The 22,611-nt window shown below is 43.0% G+C and overlaps 8 protein-coding genes across 8 annotated transcripts; 3 read left to right on the plus strand and 5 right to left on the minus strand.

The window, feature by feature from the left end:
• Positions 1–664: 664 nt before the first annotated feature.
• On the plus strand, positions 665–6,509 carry SS1G_00773 (hypothetical protein; the record flags this gene model as incomplete). Its single annotated transcript, XM_001598634.1, has 7 exons — positions 665–1,534; positions 1,607–1,993; positions 2,074–3,588; positions 3,684–4,208; positions 4,390–4,525; positions 4,694–4,722; positions 4,845–6,509. 7 exons carry the CDS (start codon positions 665–667, stop codon positions 6,507–6,509), a joined length of 5,127 nt encoding a protein of 1,708 aa, XP_001598684.1.
• A 2,233-nt stretch (positions 6,510–8,742) lies between these two features.
• SS1G_00774 (predicted protein) lies at positions 8,743–9,234 on the plus strand (the record flags this gene model as incomplete). The annotated part of the gene is made up of 2 exons (XM_001598635.1): positions 8,743–8,974; positions 9,014–9,234. The coding sequence occupies 2 exons, from the start codon at positions 8,743–8,745 to the stop codon at positions 9,232–9,234; spliced, it is 453 nt and encodes a 150-aa protein (XP_001598685.1).
• Positions 9,235–10,367: 1,133 nt separating this feature from the next.
• On the minus strand, positions 10,368–10,885 carry SS1G_00775 (predicted protein; the record flags this gene model as incomplete). Its single annotated transcript, XM_001598636.1, has 2 exons — positions 10,368–10,634; positions 10,676–10,885. The coding sequence occupies 2 exons, from the start codon at positions 10,883–10,885 to the stop codon at positions 10,368–10,370; spliced, it is 477 nt and encodes a 158-aa protein (XP_001598686.1).
• Positions 10,886–11,843: 958 nt separating this feature from the next.
• On the minus strand, positions 11,844–12,842 carry SS1G_00776 (predicted protein; the record flags this gene model as incomplete). The annotated part of the gene is made up of 4 exons (XM_001598637.1): positions 11,844–12,005; positions 12,065–12,635; positions 12,702–12,758; positions 12,829–12,842. 4 exons carry the CDS (start codon positions 12,840–12,842, stop codon positions 11,844–11,846), a joined length of 804 nt encoding a protein of 267 aa, XP_001598687.1.
• Positions 12,843–15,247: 2,405 nt separating this feature from the next.
• SS1G_00777 (hypothetical protein) lies at positions 15,248–16,356 on the minus strand (the record flags this gene model as incomplete). Its single annotated transcript, XM_001598638.1, has 2 exons — positions 15,248–15,735; positions 15,930–16,356. 2 exons carry the CDS (start codon positions 16,354–16,356, stop codon positions 15,248–15,250), a joined length of 915 nt encoding a protein of 304 aa, XP_001598688.1.
• Positions 16,357–16,887: 531 nt separating this feature from the next.
• Positions 16,888–17,265, minus strand: SS1G_00778 (hypothetical protein; the record flags this gene model as incomplete). The annotated part of the gene is made up of 1 exon (XM_001598639.1): positions 16,888–17,265. The coding sequence occupies one exon, from the start codon at positions 17,263–17,265 to the stop codon at positions 16,888–16,890; it is 378 nt and encodes a 125-aa protein (XP_001598689.1).
• A 480-nt stretch (positions 17,266–17,745) lies between these two features.
• SS1G_00779 (predicted protein) lies at positions 17,746–18,488 on the plus strand (the record flags this gene model as incomplete). Its single annotated transcript, XM_001598640.1, has 3 exons — positions 17,746–17,891; positions 18,026–18,165; positions 18,427–18,488. 3 exons carry the CDS (start codon positions 17,746–17,748, stop codon positions 18,486–18,488), a joined length of 348 nt encoding a protein of 115 aa, XP_001598690.1.
• A 1,007-nt stretch (positions 18,489–19,495) lies between these two features.
• Positions 19,496–20,107, minus strand: SS1G_00780 (predicted protein; the record flags this gene model as incomplete). Its single annotated transcript, XM_001598641.1, has 2 exons — positions 19,496–19,692; positions 19,957–20,107. The coding sequence occupies 2 exons, from the start codon at positions 20,105–20,107 to the stop codon at positions 19,496–19,498; spliced, it is 348 nt and encodes a 115-aa protein (XP_001598691.1).
• Positions 20,108–22,611: the final 2,504 nt, after the last annotated feature.

Consider the following 22,611-nt stretch of genomic DNA (forward strand, 5'->3'; position numbering starts at 1 on the left):
TACGCGCCCCCCTCGAACATTAATCTTAACAGATGACGGACTCCACTGGCCCAGTTTATTATACCTACAGAGGCTCCACTAAAGTCTGAGTGGAGCCTCCGTACAGTCAGCTATTGATGCAACGGCACTGCAAAAATTTGCATTTTCCAGAAAGTACTGGTTTCTCAATCCGGGCTGGGTCACCGGGGTCGTTGCTATCAGGATTTGAAAATATCGATATAGTTCTAATCCCACTATTGTTCTATCGAGCCTTGAATGTTAATACAGTCAGAAAACCCATTGTTTAATGATGGATCTGAACGGAGATTACTTTCTTAGTCGGGTATAGCAAGTGATCTTGAGATGAGAACTGCAGGCCCAAAGACCTGCGCTTACCAGTCAAACTTCCGCAGCGTGATTTAGGGTAAATGGGGGCTAGACACGAGGATGCGTTCAGAAGGCAGATTATTCTATACTGTGTTTGTGAAAGCTCAATTTTTGTAAAAGAGCCTTGGGTTGAGAACGATAAATATTGTATTCAAGCCCACGACGAGTGCAGATCGATATTGTACAATTCAGTCTTTTCTCTTTGCTTGAAAATCATCGTGGTCAGTAGCCGAAGCTTCGAAATCTAATGTCCTCTTGCATATATTGTCAAATCTAACTAACGATTACGAGTAGACTCATGAAGGCTATAACTGTCCTCGTCGGCTTGAGCTGGCTTCGTTGGGCTTTAGCAGACGACATTTATTGCGATGCTAATGTGCCATGTGCCATTGGATGCTGCGGTGTTAAAAGCAATGTTTGCGGTCTCGGTCCTAATTATTGCAGTGCGGAGAACTGTATCAATAGTTGTGACGCCAAAGCTGAGTGTAACCCGGGTGGCTGGGCGTCCGAGTACGTCAATAGCACCACTTGCCCGCTCAATGTCTGCTGTAGCGAGTATGGATTCTGTGGCACAGGCGAGTCGTTCTGTGGGACCAAGACTCCCACCATACCCTCCTGTGATGTCGATTCACAATCAATAACCCGTGTCATCGGTTACTATGCCTCAGGTGGTGCTACTCGCGCATGCGATGCAATGCTTCCAGAGTCCTTTCCCCAGGGAATTTATTCGCACATCTATTTTGCTTTTGGCAGTATCAACCCAGATACTTTTGAAGTAATCCCCGGAGCAGATGGTGATGAAGCGCTTTATACAAAGCTTTCGGCCCTCCAAACACGCGATGCAACGCAGAAATTCTGGTTATCCATCGGAGGGTGGACTTTCACGGACAGTGACCAGGCTACAGCGACGACCTTTTCGGATCTCGCCGCCGCCGATATCACCCACCAGAATGTGTTTTTCTCTTCCTTGACCCTTTTCATGACGACGTGGGGATTCTCAGGCGTTGATATCGATTGGGAGTATCCCGCGGCCTCCGATCGTAGTGGACGAACTGAAGATTATGCCAATTACCCGAAGTTCTTAGCCAATTTGAAATCAGCACTGGATGAGTACAGCTATGGTCTTTCCATTACGCTGCCTACCAGCTACTGGTATCTACAGCATTTTGTAAGTCCACTTCCATGCAGAGCCCAACCCAAGACACCGAAAAATGGCAAACTAACTCCCATAATCTCGCAGGATCTGATCTCCATTGAACCCTCCGTGGATTGGTTCAACTACATGGCTTATGATTTACATGGCACCTGGGACATTGGGAATGAGTGGACTGGTGCTATTCTAGATGCACACACAAACCTGACAGAAATAGAATCCTCAATGAACTTGCTATGGTGGAACAATATTACTTCGTCTAAGGTCAACTTAGGTTTGGCCTTCTACGGCCGTAGTTTCACCATTGCTAGCTCCAACTGCGACACCCCCGGCTGCGCGTATCTTTCGGCTGGAGACGAAGGCGTTTGCAGCGCTTCAGCTGGTATCCTTCTGAGTAGTGAGATCGAACAGATCATGAGTGATAACGACCTTACCCCAGTTTTCTACAAGGACGCAGCTGTCAAAGCCATAACTGTAGGTGCAAATTTCATCCTCTGAAAACAATTTCTCCAAATACATCTAGAATAGGCAAGCTAATTGAAGTGATCTCATAGTGGGATAATGACCAATGGGTTTCATTTGATGATCAGGAAACCTTCAAGATCAAGAGCGATTTTGCGAAGTCGCAATGTCTTGGGGGCGTTTTGGTTTGGTCTGTCGACTATGATGACAGCAATAACACACTCTCACGAGGGCTAGCAGCCGCGCTCGGCAATGAAATCAACATAGATACTTCCACAGGTCTAGCACTTACTGAAAGTGAGACATCGGATACGACGACAACCAGTAAAGGCGGGCAGGATGCGTACTGCCGATTCACTAATTGTGGAGAAACATGTCCCGCTGGTTTCACCACTGTTGTTCGAGGCGATAAAAAATCGCAACTTATGCTCGACGGGTCGCAGTGTTGGCCAGGTTCTGGACTTACGCAGACCTTGTGCTGTCCTACTTCAACCGACGTACCGACTTGTCAATGGCGAGGCTTTCACAACAATGGTAAATGCAAGGGCGGCTGCAACAGCGGCGAAGCTGAAGTGGGAACCAATTCCGCCGGATGCAAGTCAGGCTATCAATCGGCTTGTTGTACCACTACATCCTCGACAAAGCCCTATTCCGAGTGCGCGTGGACTTCTAGCTGTGAAAGCGATGACACGTGCCCATCAGGCTATTCGAATTTTATCGTAGGGTCCCGCGCGGGTTGGGGCGGACGAAAAAAATCATGCAGTGGAAAAAAGAAATACAACTATTGCTGCGCAGACTCCGTTCCAGATGCCTTCACCAACTGCGCTTGGGCTGGATTTGAGGTTGCATTCAAGAATGAGAAATACTGTAGCGATACCTGCCCTTCAGGTACGATTCGGATTGCCGAACAGGATGATTTTGGACAAACGCCAAACGTTGAAAACTGCATTTGGGGTAAGGAGGCATATTGTTGTGGTGGGACCGTTACGACAAGCACCGTAAGTCCGCGAGCACCCACCTACCAGGACACCACAGCAAAGGAGTTTGATGCTTATCTCAAGAAATACTTGGCGGCACCTATATGCCCTGGTGGGTTTGAAGCTGAGTACAGCGCCTCTTTCTCCTCCGATCCTTTGGGGTGGAAGCGAAGCATATCGCTAGAGAAGCGAGCCACCGACCAAGGCATTACTCTCGAAGTTCTGATTCCCATTCTTTCGACGTGGATTACGTCCCAATATCCCCGAACTGACTTGATGGAGATCTGGAACGATGATACCAGTGAAGCTGGATTCGGTAGCATGAATTACACCGTTCTCAGGGATACACTCTACCCGAACGCTTGGACGGGAGATCCCGAGTATGCCACCGATACCTTGCTAACCGATATGCTTTGTAACATGGCTGAGGCAGCTAACGGACTTGAAAACCTGCAGACAGATTCATCAATTTTGTGCGTGAGTCCTGATGATGATGCTGGTACCTGGGATGATCTCGTAACCACCAAACGAGAGATCTCCGCCCGAAGACTCGATGAAATGGTTTCAACTGCCCGCACCGCCGACGGACTCCAGCCGTCTGTTTCTCAAGCCATCAGAGGCGTATTGAACGTATGTTATTTGATTTGTTTGAAAGATTTGCATTTTGATTACCAACTTTGATTAGCAAAAGCTGAAGGAAATCTCACTTGCTGACTATATTTCAGGGTGATTTGTCTCTGCATTACCTTCGCTGGCTCAATCCATCAGGTGCTCAAGTTATATTAGAGCTGGCCTTTTGGATCGGTCCTACTGCAGGCGTGGCCCCCACGGCAGCTCAGCGTGCCGCCTATGCCGACACCACACATACAGCTGCAGCCGATCGCTGGATCGTATTTCATTTACATATCCCCCTGGATCGATACACATTTAGACAAGAGATCACGAATGACGACACGTTTTGGCATCTGGGTGTCGGTACCATAACTGTATATCATGGCCAAACCGTCAATAGAAGCCCCCCTCGATCTGGTGACGACACACTCGAGCCCCGAGTAGAGTTTCGCTATTCTTCCACTTATGTTGGGGGCGTAAATAACGGCAACATGGCTAATTACAATGCACGCACTCAAGCTCTGTCTTGTCCTATAGGCGACGATATTCAGACCAGAATGTATCTAGGTCTAGACTTGAACGCTGCTGTTCAAGCATCGATACGACCTTCTGTGGGGGCTACCCTTGTAAATTCATTTGTAAGTGAAACTATCAATTGCACATCCATCCCCCAGTCCAGATAGCACCGGTCGCGATAGCCATAAGCGGTCTTGATTATTATGATCACTGTTAATGATCATGACCGGTTTTAACATTTACGACCGATTTTGATACCTGTAACCGATTTCAATAGTCATAAACTAATGCACATTTTAACAGAATCTTTGGATGTATGAGCAAGGAATTACGAGTCTTACCAACTTGCAATATCTATGGCCATCATTGCCAGGGGATCAAGGCGGTTTCGAACTTGTAGGTGGATTCAATGGAAATTCCAATCTCAATCCTGAATATGGTGCGTTTCAGCAGAATTGGCTTCCGGACGGGGGTCCTGCACCTGATATAAACTCAGCACCCACAGGAACCTCGGGATAATGAGAAAATTCAATGGATGGATTGATTGAAATAATTGTAAAATAAACAAAAATAAATATGTAATTAGGTACTAATTCCTTGAAACTAGCAAATGTTAGCGAGTGGATTATTCGTCACGTGAACACCGGCTTCGCTTAAAACAATATATAACAGCTGCTCGTTCCTCTCTTTCTTCCAAGTCTCACCACATCTAATGTATATACCTCCTCGTTTCTGACAAAACCAAAATGGCTGCACAGCAACCGGTAACAGTATCGCCCTATCGCGAATTCCAGCAGCCAGATAATATTACATCCGTCGCTCTGTTTGACCATGACGGCACCACGGCCCTCTACGAAAAAGGTGAATACGCAAACGCCCTTTTATGTCGAATTGTCCAGCTCAATGACGTGTCTGCATTAAATCAATACTTGATAAGAGACCCCATGCGCGGCTTGGTGGCAAATCTAGCCATTTACACGGACCCTTTCTACACCGCGACCTATTATGCATCTACCGATTGTCTTCGCATACTTCTGGAGCATCACGCTATCCATGGAACTCCAGCTCAATTCGATGCTCCCAACTCGACAGACTACCTGCTATTAAATGTGGCTAGTAGCAGAGCTCATCTTGATACGGCACGTTTTCTGTTGGATTGTCAACCTGCATATGTTGATATTCACGCCCGGAAATGGGACATGACGGCCTTGCTCTGCGCAGCTGCTTCATTTACCGCGCACCTTCCAGACATAGCGCCAACACCGAGTGAACCAAAGGGAGACCTACGCCATCACGTGGCTCGTAGTGAGGAGCTTATGCAGCTTCTACTTGACCGAGGTGCTTGCGCTCGTGATGCTACAAATTACGCGAACATTCATAAAACGGTTCTCAGTCTAGCTATCTCTAGGGCTAGTCCTGAATTTGTGAAACGTCTCATCGATGAAGGTGCCGACGTGCATGCAAAGACAGCAAGAGAGCTAGAGTCTTGGTCTGGATACGATGAAAAGCTTCTCCAAGATTTCACTCCTCTTCATATGGGTAGCTTGTACCTTAATTCCGAAGGCATCCAAATCCTGCTGGACTGTCGAGGCAGCGGTATGGAAATTTCAGATATGTTGTTATGCCGGGATAGTTCTGGATCTCTTCCTCTTCACTGGGCCGCTGGGAGCTTCAATCAGCCTGAGAACGAAATTTGGGCCAGAGACGATATTGTTGCCCAAGCTACCAAAACCATTAAGTTACTCTTGAAAGATAGCAATCCCAGCTCTATCAAAATTCCAGATAAGCAAGGAAACACGCCCTTGCATCTCGCATCATCTGGAGAAACAAAAAACGATAGCGAACATTCCTTTGTCGCTCAGGCTATTGTGAAGCTGTTGCTCGAACACGGCGCAGACGTGGGTCTACGTAATCAAAAAGGACAAACGCCGCTACATTTGATAACTAAGGATACGGCACTGATGGAACTCCTTCTGGCGAATGGCGCGGATGTCAATGACGCTGATACAGATGGCGATACTGCCCTTCACTTTGCGGCGAGTAATTTGCGTTATATCGAAGCAGTGCGATTTCTCATCAGTAGAGGTGCTGATCTCCATGCTAAAAACTCCAAAGGGAATACACCACTACATGAAGCAGCGGGCGGGTATTATATAAATGATAAACGGCGTTTGACTAGTGGATCCTATCGCGATGGGAATACGCGTTGGACAAACGCTGATTTGATGAGATTGCAGGACGAAGTTATAGGTGTCTTTTTGGATGCTGGATGTGATCTTGATGGCCAGTGTAATTTAGCTGCTAAAACAGCTCGAATGATACTGGAGGAAACGAGGCAAAAATGGGAAGAAAGGGAAGAAACTTGGAGGAAAAGGGACCAACTAAGGGCCGGAAGGGGAAGAGGAAGAGGTAGGGGAAGGTAGTGTCCTCTGATCTGCGAGTTTGAATTGATTCATGCTCGAACATAATTTCCTAACTCTAGCTCGTTCGAGTTGGACTCTGTGATATAAATGCCGGAGATTATCACTCTTATGCATAATACTGTGCGGTTATAAAGAATTTTGTAAGATATTCGAGATACTTTAAAAAGATAGTTTTATCTTGATACCCTGTATCGATGGGCATAAAAGTTATATCAGAAGATAGAATATTCACATATACTTTTTAATATAAATGATTTTATCGAACTATTCAAAAATCGGAAGAGATCTTGTATCAATGAATATTAAGATTGCGGAAGATATTTTGTCTGGGATATCCTTTTATTGAGATTCTCTTCACAAAGAAGCCGGGAAGCAAACCTACACGGTGAGGGCCAGGGTGGAGGAGGGAAAAGAAGAAATGAATCAGCATTTTAGAGATGAGCGCCGGGATTCCAAAGAAAACACTTTAGAAAAGACAAAAGTTGAGACAATGCGGGTAGTATGTGAACAAGTGTGAGGTCAAGCCGTTTTGATGATATAACTCGCAAGGGAACGGGTCTTGAAGGTAGAGTTGAGCCAAGTTCAAGAACTTCCATTGCAGTATTCTTAGGAGATGCTGGGAACCCTCCAACAACCCCATTCAAGTAGTACGCCATTCTTGTTATCTTTCCTGCTCATAGACTAAATATCTAAACTTAGGGAATATGGGCAATCATCTTCAGACACTACGAGATCAACAAGTCAGATCCATGTTGGGAAAAGAGAAGTCGGGGTTTTGGTATCATCTGAAAGACCTTCAAGCCCGGTAGCGAGAGAGAGATAATCGGCGCGTATAAGACAGCAGAAGTCAATCTACCCAGCAATTTCTGGAACAATTGCATGGAAACTCTTCCTCTCCTGTTATTCTCATTGCAATCATCGAGATCACCCCTCTTTTGTTGCGATTATACGAAGATACATGGGCCATTAGAAGTGCAGCTAAGTTCAACGAGAGACATGAAATCATTAACTCAAATAAATTCAACAAGTCTCCCGGACGAGTACTTCGCCTTGGTAGACTCCTATCTCTTAGTACGAAATGCAGATTGGGGCCAAGACTTCAATTCATAATGCAAGACGTCTCCGATGACAACAAAATTCGTGTAAAGATTCGAACGCAAATATGGACTAGACGGGTAGAAATCCACTCAATTCAGCATTTTCACGGATTGTAAGATCTTACAAGAACACAATTTTATCACGTCCGGCACACAATGCTGAAACTCCGTCGAGTACCATAGGTGGAAGACAAAACATTGAAATTTAAGTATATTGTCAATAAATTTAGGTTATCTACGTCGCTTCATTGCTTCATTATTCAGTATGATTTTTCTGGCTATCAAGTTGTTGACGCCGGGCGGGTGGCCATACTCCATCGCCGAAAATGGTATACCCAACGCTAGTTCAAACTGTGGAAAACCTCTTTGCATATATCTAGAGCACATTTTTCGTTTGTGCTCATGCGGGTTTAGGCTTTTGGGAAGGAGAAAGTATATAGCATCGAGTTTGAACATATATATAGGAAACATAGGTATGCTATTATACCCGACCTGGTGTAGCGTTTTGTTGGGATAGGAAGGACGTTATGTCTAAATTGATGCCTGGCTAAAACTACGTCTAGACTCTGCGCAATACCTTCATTTGGTTATCTACTTAGTTGGACCCGTCATGCTTATTTTATTTCGTCACCCGAGTTATTTACGAGTTATGGATTTGAAGAATCCCTTATCAACAACATTATGAAAGTTTTCTTGATTTAATAACTAATATGAACTATCTTTGTTCGCAGGTACGATAGTTCCTGCTTGACTATATGATGTATCACAGCACGAAGCCATAAAACGATCGATTTTTTGTCCCTCACTCATATGCTCTATCATCTTCCGTAAAATTAACCGCAACATAGGAAAAACCTTAACACAAACGACCTATCGTCTCTAAACCCCCAAGACATTCTAATACGAATGCCTTCGACTCCTTGCTAGGAAAGAAAAAAAGAAAGTGGAAAAATGGGCCACAGAAAGTACTGTGACACATGTTCCTCGACAATCTTTCTATCATGTATCAGCCCTCATCCACCGCTATCATCCTCCACCCACGAGAATACCACTGCCCATCAATAGCACATCACGTACTAATGCTCTCTTCCCTCAGAATATCTAACCACAACCGAACGACACCGAAGCGTAACAAAATGCCAAATCGACAAATTCAACAGCACCACAAACAAAGCAAAGCAAGGCCACCAAACATCAAAATAATGAAACATATTATTCGTACAAAAATCAGCCGTTTCAACAAAATTGAAAGTCTGAACCGTAAGATTCGAACCAACAAGATTCACATCATTAAGTGGCGCAATCGTTCCATTACGATAATCCACCGTGCCGTTGATAACTGCAATATTCTTGAATACAACGGATACGGTCCATTTTAGCTCGTTGGTGTATAATGGTGAGAGACAGATAGGGATGGTAATGGCCATGCTGATTGCGGAGGTGAGAATGGCGTTTGGAAGGTAGATGGGATTTTCGAATGGGTTTTTGAGCTTGCTGATGAGAGATTTCTTGGGCTTGTTACTGCTGGCTTTTTTGATGGCTTGTGGATTGATGGTTGGGAGAGTTTCGAGTTCGATATCCTTGCTGATGTCGTCGAATTCTTCATTGCTGGTATCTACGCCGGATGAATGAGTGGTGTAAGTGCTGCTGCGGCTGCTGGCGGCAATGTTGCTGGAATCGGATTTGAAACTTTGTTCTTGAGTTTGGAGGAGACATGTTTGTTGGTGTGAATTGAGTGTGGATTTATGACTTGCTGATGGTAGAAAAGTACTTTGAAACCCCGGAAAAGGGGTAGAAATAACCTATTTTGTTGTGGAAGGTTTGGATATGATAGTTGAAATGTATTTGGTCTGTATTGTATGAAGACCCGTTTGATAATGTTAAAGTGTTATGTTGGATGTGGAAGAAAGCTCTTCTATCAAGAAACCAAAGTCTTTATATATTCAGATCGATATGTGTATACGGCAGTCTCAGATACACTAACTATGATCACGGTTTGTACCATATCTTCTTGATGATTATCTACTACCATACTTATTAATTCGTACAGCTGGTAAAAACAAATTGAAGAATTCCACCAAAACCGTATCATCTATCCGAACCGTATTGAGTCATTTTCTATTCTTTCACCTCAGTCCTAGCCTAGGGGGAGCGAAGGAAATTTTTGATGTAGGATGAATGAATATCATAGAGCTTGGAATCACTAGTAAAAATATAAAATATGAGTAGAGAGGAGTTTGGTACAGGGTTTTACCCTATCATCTCTATGCTTCTGGTCATGTGTATTCTTTTCTATACTTAAACTCATTTATACTCCCGGATCTGCATTTTGTTCTTGCTACCTTCACTCTAAGTTTGAAGTTGCTTAAATGTGATAGTTAGTATCCTAATCGAGTCATGTCTGTTTGAATATGTAAGTATAACATAGTAATGTCTACATTGTTCAAGGTACATGCTTTTATAATTCACTTCAAACCTAATTTTAACATTCACAAAGTCATCCATAGAATGCCATCACCATTCAAAGCACGATATGATACTTTCATCATTCGTAATGAAATGTGTTCTAATAGTGCTAGCTATCTATCTAAATTTTCCAATAAAAGTTGCTTTCCCGTGATATCCCACCGACTCTGTAAATTCCACAGCTCCATGTATTTGCCGTACCATACCAAAATATCCTCCTTTCTGCATATCAAACACTAAGTAAGAAGAACCCCAATCCGACATCCATACATCATCTCTCGCCTAATAAAACCCTCTAAGAAAAACAAGCAAAAACCGCTAGCCTAACCGACAAAATACTCAACCCCCACATAACCAAATAATCCCACTTAACCTCCACCCGATTCCTACTCTCCAATTTCTTCATACAAAGTTGAATCTCTCTCTTCCACTTATCATCCTCATCCTCCTTAATATTTTCTCTCCAGCTCTCTACATCTCCCTCACCATCCAAAAATCCCACCAACTGCAACTTGCGCTTCCTAGCCGCTCTTCCCCACTCCCGAAATCGCCGCAACTGTCTCTGTATTGCTGATTACACTGCTAAGCATAGATTTCGCTTACCCGCTCTGCCATATAGTCAATTTCTACTTGTCGTTTAATCTGGGATTTTTTGGCTTGTTGATATCTTATTTGGAAGCGGATTGAGTCCTCGTCTTGGCGTCGTCTGTGTGTGTTGTGGCGCCACTCTTGTCCTCTTCTTTGAGTGAGTCTTTCGCGGATTTGTCGTTCTTTTTCGGATCTGTGACGGAGTGCTTCGAGGTAACTGAACATTTTTGCGCGTGCTGTGGGTTTTGTTAGTGGTACTTATGGGTTTCTGAGGTTGCTGAGGAAAGGGGGGCGGGATCATCACTGCTACGGAATGGATTGATTTACTGGTGGTTTGTGTGTTTTCGAACGTTTGCTATGAGCTGTTGTAAATGTTACAAGTGCTGTGGTATGATGATTCGTAGAAAAGCGGACTGCTGATATGTATGTAGTCGGGCAAAATTATCCAGATGTTGGCCTTGATGTAGAAGATGCTGCAACACAATGTCGATGTCGATCCAAATCTTCGTGCTATGCGTCAGAGAATTATGTTGTATGATCTCTAGGCTCAATGGGACGCAAGATACTTAAAGTCTTGGTACCAGATTTGAAACCGTACGTCCCAGAAGTTGACTCTTTAAGAGAATAAAATATACACAATATAATTATATACAGCTTAATGTTACCGTATTCCGGTGCAGAGATGATTCATCATGAATGTCACGGGTAACTAAGTCAGAGAATACACCCAAGTATGACGAATCAAATGATTACAGAAGTTTTCTTATTATTCAATAACTAAAACACATTGCGCTCGCTGGAGAAGAAACAAACATTTTTCGCAAAGCCATAGTTGAACAGACCATGAAATCAGTCCTTAAGAAGACGCCTTGTAACAATCCAGACTATTGAAAACATTATTAATCAACAATCCCCATCCTTCGCGACGAACCATAAACTTTTTGAATTGAAACAAGAAACACACCATCATAATTTTCCGTCCTCGCCATCTACATATACACCCATTTGTACAGTATAAATCCATATCGACCCTGCTTAAAACCAACCCTTGAATAAAATGAAACTATTTTACAGCGCCAACGTGAAGAACAAAACTACCAGATACCATGAGACAGAAAAGATCAAGACAGGTCTTGAATAGAGCCAAACCGGCGTTGTGGAAAAGACTTATATGCCAGAGAAGCTAGAAGAATCTACCCACTTGGCGACCAATCCACTCCAAAGGCACGGATATGCAGTTCCTCTTTTCACTTTTGTCTTGGGGTAAGATATCACGAGTAGCTTCATCCTTAGTCAAACTATCAAACTCTCCCAGATCGGTATTATAGTGGACGAAAGAAGAGTTCTATCAATAGTATCACATCAGTTTAGAGGCCCTCGACAGAAACTGGCTATGTGACTCACAGTAGCCATATCAGAAGCTCTGGTAAGGGAAGAAGAGCAAAGGTCTCGTGAGCCGTTGGATACCTCGAACACAGCACCAACTTTAATCATTGTCTCTCGATTGGTAGGTTGAGCATCATTTTCGCTGTGTAGAATAGGTCGCATTTCGAAACCTGAATTTTCACCGTCGAAATAATCGCGATCGAAAGGGAGATTTTGTACTGCAAGGCCTCTAGGACGCTGCTGGAGTTGAGTGGCAAAGTCAATTGGCGTGGGTCGACGACGGGGAATTTCTTGGATCTCGTTGGGGCTTTTATTCATCTCCGATTGTTGATTCTCTGGGTCTTCCATGGTTGTTGGAGTTTGAACTGGTACAGGAAAAGGGATATTCTCCCAGGTTGGAGAGGGTACCGCGATTTGAGGGGACGACTTCGCCGAGTCGGAGAGAAATTGATGGAAATCGGCGGATTGAAATAAGATTTTTTCTCTGAATGCCGCATGTTCTTTTTCAGTTCTTGCTCTGCTGAAAGCCCATCTTTCAATCGCGGCTTGATTATCAGCATATATGGATGAGCTCTCGGCGGTGGTTTCACTGTATAGCTATTAGTTCCTCTGTCCTGTGAAACTTGATTGAGAAGCGATTAAGGGGGAATCTTACCTCGACTCCGACGGCGCGATGCGTGGAGACATGATGAAACTGTCGCCAGTAGTCTTACTGTGACTGCGCGCGTGTTAGTGCTATGTGTTTTAAAAATTGATAGTAATTCGTGGAAGGGAATTCTTACGTAGAATGCGACATGACGCGTGTCTATTTACTTGCAAACGATTAGGGTAAATGTAAAATGACAATTGAGGTACTTAAATGTACGGTTCGATAGTAATTGAAGTGTTTTGAGAGGCAAATCGTAAGAAAGAAATTCAAAATTTGAACTGTTTGCGCAAATACGCGGTGGATAGAAGAGGAGGTTAGAGCTGTGAGATTACACTTGGATCAAAGATACTGCGGCTTTTCTTGATGGCAGAAGAGGATATATCTCGAATATCGAGCATGAAAAGAAGTTCGAACTGAAAGAAAGGAAATTGAAGAAATTATTGTTGAGGAGAGAAGGGATGTAGAACGCGCTGGGACAAAAGTGAGAAAGATATTGAATGATATTCACCTGTTAAGAGTTTAGAATTCACCGCCTAACAAAATTATTATTGGCTGCTCGAGATATGTTGAGCTATGTCTGTGGCAGAATAACTGGTTTATTTCTCATTATTTCTTTAGATAGTTTTGTGAACTATTAGCCATGATTCTTTCTGGTTTGGGAGCAATTGATACGATGTTCTTGAACATGATTATGAACTTGGGAGAGTGTACCAATGTGGGTGGTTGTATATTGATATCTTGCTTCATCTATAGTTGTCACTTCAGTCATGTAAGATGCTTAAAAAACACTTTATGGAATAGAATCTTTGATATTCATGATCATGATTCTATGCGTGCGACCAGATACCAAAATCGTCAGCAATCTAAAGGTTATCATTATTTCTCTCGAATGTCAAAGCATCATTGAGTTAGACATCCCAGAGGAGAGCAAACTCTAGCTAGTCTACCATTAATACCAAAGTGTTGGGTTTCTTGAGACTAGAAAGAGCATCAGATTGAATTGACTGATTTTCTAGCTGAGCAGTTAAGCTGCGAGTATATATTCAAAAAATGAAGGAATAGGTTGGGTATTCGGCCTTCGGAATTAAAGTGCTTTGAAATCAAAATATTGAAAGCAAACAAACAGTATACCAAAAAGGAAAGAATGAATTAAAAGTTGAGTTTTGTTTGCTCCTTATATGCATATGCTGCCAAGATCCCAGGAGGTCAACACAAAGTCTTCAAAGTCTAACCTCAATATTGCAAATACAGTGACCTTCTCAAAGTCGAATCTCCCTCCCTCCTTATGGACCTCTAATTCAATCACATTCTTCAAACTAACTCTCATATCTGATCAACCTGTGTTGCATCTTACCATTGTCTCCGTTTGAAATACTTATTAGCTATCTCGAAACAAATCAACAAACATATAAATTCCATGAAAGAAGGCAGAAAAATTCTATAACTGAAGTAATATCACTTTCCAGTATGTCTTGTAACAACAATCACTGCCAGGCATGACATCCTAGAAGTATCTACTGTGTCAGACAAAGTGTTTACCTGGTTGAATTAGACTACCATTGACGGAGTTAATATTCCTAAATTCGTAGATGAAAACCTTGGTGCCTGAATCAATACTGTGCTTGTAGCAGAAGTGCTCGATTTCGAGGGTAGTTGTAAAACAACCTAAGGTAAGGGACCAGCAGCCCAGAAGATTTCAAAGTAGGTTTTGGCGAGGATGTTGATGTACCAGCTGACCATGTTCTCACGTTCCCCTTTCCATGTTGGATAGCCCTTTGATACTTTACAATCTTTCACAATTCAGTATTTCATAAACAAAACACAAAAAGGAGTTGGACTTGAAACACATCAAGGTGTTTTTAAGAGTGTCTATTATGTTGGCCAATGACTGGTGGGTACTGAAGTCATAAAGGATTAGATGGTTGATTCGAAGTCAATTAATTATATAGCACTGAAAAACTCATAAATGCACATCTTTAAGAGAATTAAACTTAGATCGGATTAAGAGTTCCGGTTAATGAACTCGAAAAGTTTGAGACACAAAACAATAGCTAATGTAAGAATATGAATGCATGAAGGTATAGCGAGGAAAGAAAGAGTTTTTGGTAAAGAACTTTGACGAGGCTGGTCACCTATGGTATTAAAGGACACTAGTCCTACCTTAGAGTTTTGTTTTGATAGTGAATTGAGAAAGAATAATACTTAATGCTGATCCGCCATATTTGCATAGAACTATAATATCTTGAGAGAGAAGAACAAGAGAAAGAAAATTAAGGGAGTACAAAAGAATTCATCAACATCCTGCAAGTCTGCAATGCCAGACATGTTACAAGGATGCAGTCTGGAAGCAAGATACTGTTTCTCCATTCACACACTCTAGATACCTTGTAGGATTTGGACATTGATTGCATATTCTACTTCTAAGATAAATATCTGTAGCAAGTGGCAAATCTACTTAGAACCGCCAAGTAAAAGTTGTGCCTGCCCCTCTTCCATTTATATAGTTGCCATAACCATGTATGTAATACCAAGACTTTCCTTAATACAAATCATCACAGTTCAGCGCTTCCTTTCGCTAACTTAAACTTGAAGTCTGTTATCCCGCCAATTCCTACATCAACCTTAAACAACGCTCCAGCATATTCATCGCCTCCAGCAATCGCACTCGTAACCCACAACTCTGTGCCTACAAATACTGGACATGTAATACACTTCGTCGGAAACCTAATCTCGCCGGTGACTTGGCCCTCCGTGTTGATTCTTAACACGCGCCCTTCTCCGTATATACATTGCCATATATTCCCTTCCGAATCAAATACGAATCCATCGGGCTCACCATCAGTATCAAGTTTCCAAAAGGCTCGCTGGTTGCTGACATCCCCAGTCGCAGCGTCATAGTCATACGCCCAGATTGTTGATTCCGTTGTGTGAGTGAAGTAAAGAGTCTTTTGATCAGCAGACCAACCTATTCCATTAGGAATTGTGAGACCCTCGCGGATTGTGTGGCGTGTGAGATCATTATCGAAGCGGAACATTGTACCTATACCAATCATACTTAGTCTTAAGAAAACGCAAGAAATGAAGCAGCCTGAACGTCAAATGCGGGGCATACCACATGGTCATCAACCGAGGGAGTTGGAGCCCAAGAAGTTATGCCCGATTATTGGTCTTCGTTAGGTATCAATGACTCGAGCTCCTCCTCTATATCCAATCAGAAATCAAAATATCACCCACCCTCACTTTGTGGCTCCCCCACCCAAAAGTCATTCATGGTCCCAATCCAGAACCTCCCTTTTGGATCCACCGCCCCATCATTACTTCTCAACCTCTCATCATTTTCTTCACTATCATAAAATCTCTTCAGCAGCTTCAACTCCCCGTCACTTCTCCTCATCACGTAAATCCCGCTTTTGCCACCAACCAATATCTTATCAGTGCAATCTACACCCTCGATATCGGCAGTAACGCCGATGGGAATATCTAGCTGTATGGTGGTAAGAGATGACGGGCCAACATTGAGATCTATAGTGTGGAAGCGCTTCTTTTTGATATCCACAAAGCGGAGTGTGTTGGTGGAGGACTCATAAAACGGTGCTTCGCCGAGACCACACTGCGGGTTGATGTATGGCTCGGTGACTGTCCATGTTTGTATAGAAGACATGGTTAAGGTATTGAGGCAAGTGAAGCTCAAGTTCTAATGGTGCTTGAAGGTCGGAGTTCGTGTTTAGTGTTGAAATTTGCTAGCTCTCCCTCACATTGTATATGGTGCGGGGAACTTCTGGTGGGGAAGTTCATCTGGACTGATGTCACCACCACATCGGAAAATCTTTTCAGCGAGAATTTGGTCTTGGATTATTGCTTCCCGGAACGGATTCTAAACAGCCCAAGAATCTAGAAAATAAAGGTAGAAATAAGTATTTCTGCATTTTGATATATTATCACTTTCATATACCTTGCTTTGGCATTCCGTATCGTGTCTAACAAAACTCGGTACGCCGTGCCTTTTCCCGTCATTGCAAAAAAGCAATGTTTTTTGGCAGATTTCCATGTTTGAGATACATTCTGATACCATTTGAGTCGTAGGAATATTCTTTTGCTATTAAGATACGATGGTAGATAGTATACTGTTCCCCTTATTACTATCTATCTGATGCTACCTTTGCTTCTTCGATTTTGCATTCCTATCACGCATCTAAGTCCTCGTCCCAAGGATTTCAACTGGTTGTGCTCTGCCCCCCTGTTGCCATATATCTATGTACTCCGGAGTTATATCACAAATGACTTGTCTATTCTGAAGGGACACGTCGCATTGGAAGGAGCTCGGTGCACATTCTCTGACGTGTCGCCATTGTTGTCCTCCGATTTCTTGATAGCCCACTTTCTCCATTATTATATCGTGCATAAAACCGAGTTTCCCCGTCTCTGCCAGCCACCCCGCTTTGTAGGTTTGATGGGTGGTATGGTGTAGATGGTACTTTATTGCTGCTGTTAAAGTTGAATGAAGGCCGAAGCCTAACCACCTTTTCATGGGTCTGTCCCGATAAAGGCAACCGAGATTCGATTTTTCCATTTTGGGCGTCTCATTAAGCCGAAATAAGTGTCTGTGGTTTGTCTCGAGCGTGGAATTAGAGTTGAAGCCTTGAATTCATTTGTATTGTATAGGTTTTCAAGTGCCCGGACATAAGAGTCAACACGCGATTTAGGGTTAGTAAAATCTTCAAGTGCATCCTGATGCTTTCTGTAGACGGCGATTAGTCTTGGAGACTTCGTGATGAGCCATAAGATAAGAGATCCCTTGAGCTTTCCGAGGCTCTCTTCTTACGCCCCGGTAGCGCAAATGCAGGTAAACGACGCAGTAATGCGTACTCGAACTTGCCAGCAAACAAATGCGTGTAATCACTTACTGAGAAATTCAAGACGTGGAAAAACTTGCATCGCCACCCTTCTGCTTTACATCTGACATCTGTACATCATTTTCTATGCTTGGCCGACATTAGGGTGCGCATAGGTTGAAAACGATTCCCACGCTGCGCATGAAACAGAGGCGATAATGCTGGCCATTTATGATAATGTTGCCATTGGCGCCAGCGAAGAATCTTCACCGCTGGGACTAGAACCCCTTTTTTGTCTCTTCGCCTTTCACCGACAGTCGCAGATCCATACCTTAAGCCTAAATCAGACATCTGCGTGGCAACCGTGGATATGATTCGGTATGGGGGTGAAGCTGCAAGTGTACGCACGCATAAAAATCATCGACTTGGCGCTATCTCGTCACATTGCGCAAGAGAGAGTCAATCCCGGACCCCATAAGACTTACATACGACTTGCAGATTCGGATGGGACCCGTTAGGACCAAATGGCAGGAAAGACAAACAGGCAGACCGCTGTTCGCCATGCGTATTTTCGCAAGCTTTGGATGATGTGGAGCAGCAAATTGTTGCTGAGGCAATTGACGAATCCCTTTCCGACGGTACATGCTAGTGCATGATCACGTGACTAAATAGTTTCCAAACGAGATGGAGATAACATGCGCACGGATAAGCTTAATATAAGCAGACAAATGCTTTTTCCTTTTGTGTTGCGTTATCCCTCCATTCTGGAATCAAAGTCGCTCATGTTGTGTCACTTCCAAAACGGGAGTCCCGTGGCTCACATTACATCAGTCATAAATTGGCATAGTATGAACTGCAAAAATCATTTTTTGAATATCAACGTTCATATATTGAGTTAGGTGAGCATGGAACTCAACGGCATTTTGAGTTGAAGGATGTTCCCATGTTTGTTTCCACGTGAAATCATTAATTATTGTCAGGCATTAGATCCTCCTGGATAGCATATTATGACAGTAATCTTCATGGGATATATCGAACAAGTAACCGTGGTTTGGTTTGATAAAGCGGCCTGACAGCTCCGAAAGCTCAAATTATTATCATATTATCACATACTCTCCTAATCCCAACCTCTTCATTTTTCCTATTTCGTATCACCGAATCGGACGTGGTGGCTGGGACGTTTAAAAATTCAGTGTTCGCGGTTGACATGGTCCGAGGACATCAAGTCAATGAATGAATGACATTGGAGTCGAAAAGCACATGACTGTCTTTTGCTGCGACTGTCTCCCGCTGCGTGTCCGTTATGGAGTACATATGCGGCATCTGCACGTGCGGGGATTTACAACGTGCACCTTCAAGGGGACCCCCAAGCATTGAAGGGCCAATCATCCCAACTCGCCTCGTATTTCGCATCCATGTAACGCAGCATTGTAGATGGGTTGTCTTTTCATCCATTAGAACAATTTATTGATTCTTCCAATTTATAGTATTGGCGGCTCCGCCTAGTGTATTCAAGATGGAAGGAGACTTGCTCTTCCATAAAATCCCCGCTCCTTCTGAACTTCTGATGGGTTGTGAGTTTTTTGGCTCTATCGTTTTTTGGCTCTATCACAGTCGTATCATATGGTCTGCATAATTGTGATGTGAATGAACTCGCATTACTCGCATGGACTGCTGTCCAATACTCTCTCTCTTACTTATCATGTATCGGGGCCAAGGGCCGAATTGATTAATGACATGACGTTTCTCGGTCTTCCTAACCTACTTTTCCAAAATTAATGGTAAACAACATGTAATTTTTGGCTGTTGAGCAGTATCATTTCTGAAAATGGGGACCCGATAACCTTTAGTGCTTGATAAATTACGAAATTCTAGTCAATTTTGTGAAGTGTGGGCTTCTGGAAAGCCATTAATGAAATTATAGACAGCGATATTCATAATTCAACTCACTGGGGCTGCCAACATCAATCAAAAATTGGAGACAATTGTAATAGAACCATTTAACAATACCTTCAAAGACGCATGCCTCACCTGCCTGCCCGTAGGATTCGGAGGTGCTACCGAGAGTTTAAAGAACTCGTATAAAAATAAATTCTGCCCCTTCATCAATCCTCGTTTATTTGGTTCACTGAAGGTAATGGGATTGTGAACTTCTTCTTCGAAGGCTATCAAAATTTATCGAGAATAAAAATATGTTCAATCTCGTTTGCGGCGATTCAACGCTACGGGGATCTAAGATAAAGTCTGTGGTATAACTAGTCACGCTAAGATGAGGTACCAATAGTTCGAACCTAAATTAACGGTGGATGCTTGATCCTCGCCAGTTTAGTTCTATCAATTTCCTCTCGAGTCTCGATCTTTGCAAAATTTTGCTTAGGTTGAAGTTCCTAACAGTACCAATCTTCGCAAAATCTAGAAGAATTCAGCACAACGTAAGAAATCGATAAACAAAGCTTCCGTATTATTTGAACTTCGAACTCTCGTGAAAGCTTGGTAACGAGCGTAGGGGCCCGCCCATAGAAGATGGAGAGACACAACCAATCGTGGAAGACACCGACGGGTCGACGATGGCGTATCCATAATCACCGAAATTATGAGACAAAACGGTCGGTCTAGTTGTTGAAGAGGGTAGATTATTATAGACGAATTCCAGTTCATCTCATCTGTCCGAAACGTTTTGGGGATAATTCCTTCTCCCGATAATAAGTCTTTAATACAAGCATAATCAGGCCGTCAGGACCGCTTGCAAATTTACACAATTGTGCCATCGAGTTTGAGTTTGGATCTACAGGCATCATATGACATTAGATGTGATCTCTGTGGATCAGGTACAGATGCTTTTTGGGCAGCTATGCGCGCTGTGTAATTGTTATGCGGACCATCTTTTTGAGGTGGTATCGTCAGCGGCACGGCGCGTGGCGCATGACTTTCCTTTCACTGTAGAGCCGGATGAAAGGGACCAACCTTTTTGGTACGAAGAAATAAGTCATATGTGTGCTCAAATGTGTGCTGTCCCTGTTCCGTGATTTACTTTCTTGCCCGCCTTACGCAATATATTCGGAGAAGGCGATTGATATCAACGAATGATTTGCGTAGAATTTCTCGATATGGAATATTGGGAGTGGTTGTCGAATGTGATGGGCTACACTTCTATGCGATGGCGCCTTCCAGGATCCCCAAACATACATACATCAGTGCGTAGAAGACTGGAACTTATGCAGCTCATCTTGCTGCCGCTCACCGGTGCTATGGTCCAAACTTAGTGTGGAAATAGTGTGGCTAAGCCAGCGTACGACCACCGGATCGAATGTGTCGACATGGGTTAAGATTGCAACAAGATCAAAGATCACCGAGGTCCGCCATTCCAATTCTAATTTCAAGGTTCTAGTTCATAAATTTTCTGTTCTAGAAAAAAGTAAAGAGGGATATAACAGTTTGAAATCGAAATGTTGTAATATTTCCGATTTGACATCATTATGTGCATACTGTACCTGGCGTACGAGGTTGGTCACAACTGATGGGCGATCATAGAACTTTCCGAAGGATTCATGAGACCTGGGTACAATTGAACCGCAGAAAATTAAAGTACTCAAAGTGTTCAAGTACTCAATTGAACCGCTCGAGATGCCCAATAGCTTATTTTATTTATTTAAGACTCGAACAGAGGGCCAGAGAGATCATCCTTACCTAGAACACAGGGCAGGAAATTAGGAGTTAAACAATCTTTAATTGAAATAAGTCTCACTTGGATAATTTCCATATTTCCCTAATTTCTTTCCCGAACTTGTGAGCCAGCCTATGAATATCACGAAAAAGTCCATCTGATATGCGAGTGGTTCGTGAGAAATATTGAGGCCCAAGCGAAATGGTTTCTTGAGCTCTAATTCTAATGATTGTCTAATATTATTAGCCGTACCGATGTACCCATTCATGCAGTTTCCCTGCTGTCAGAATTCTCGGGTCCTTCTACTCGGTGGACTGTAGCGATGAAATAAGAGAAAAGAATATTCAAAAATCAATGCTCCAATAAATATCCATCGTATGTAGGAATATCAAAGCGTTTTTTCTCTGTAAATGATCAAAAAGAGGAGAATTAGATCAAATAGGAGTATTGGGAGCGAGAAATGGCTGTTTCCGTCTACTTACTTTTTCTTTAGACTTTCACTTGCAGGATTTCTCATGCATGTGTGTCGCTTCCACCTAGACCTAGGTTGTGGTCACTTGGTCACCACGTTGAAAAGTTACCAACCACACTGATTTTGTCCTGCAGAGTGCGGATGTACTAATGCAAAGCGATATGGTATCCGTCAATCAAAGCTCCTTATTTCTACAGGGCGTAACATGGGAAGAACGTGCGAGCTCGGCAACGACTTCGTTCTATCAGCTTTAGGCTATACTAGACTTTTAGCTAGTTCAACTAGCAAGGAAACTCGATAAAACTACAGTGTCTACAGTGGATTCCCATTTCGCAGGCCGTGGCTTCAGCGTCCTTTCATTACCGTGCTAATGCAGCATAGCATCACCTCCCACCTCTGAGTCACTATTATCCCGATTTCTTCAGCAACCTGATTACGGGGGAATAAGCTCTTACCTATTCTACGGAGAAATATGATCCTTCAAGCTTCGACTATCTTGACCCCAAAAATCCATCTGTTTTGGATACAATAGGACGGTCTTACTATAGCAAACAACAATTCGTTCTTACGAATTGCTTATTATGTATGTCCTTGAACAGCGGGGAGATTATGCATCTGTAAGATGTGTGTTGCATTACTTTGCTAGATGCATTATCGTTCTATGCGCCCATGTATCCATATGGGTACCTGTCACAAATGATGTGAAGAACATCTGCCTACCTAGGCAAGGTACAACAACTAGAAAAAAATGTCTAAAAAGCACTCTTTGCTCAAAGGAGAATATTAATGTAGTCCATCTATATGAATATAGCGTGATACACAAGGATCTTCTGCGCGTGGTCTCCCGCCTTCCGAATGCTGGAACCAAGCACGGTATGGCTCCAGAAAAAAGTTTCCTGGGACATTGTGAACCTCTAGGCTTGTTAAGATATCATCTTAAAAGGATAC

This window comes from Sclerotinia sclerotiorum, genomic scaffold, assembly GCF_000146945.2.
Source record: "Sclerotinia sclerotiorum 1980 UF-70 scaffold_1 genomic scaffold, whole genome shotgun sequence".
Taxonomy (NCBI): Eukaryota; Fungi; Ascomycota; class Leotiomycetes; order Helotiales; family Sclerotiniaceae; genus Sclerotinia; species Sclerotinia sclerotiorum.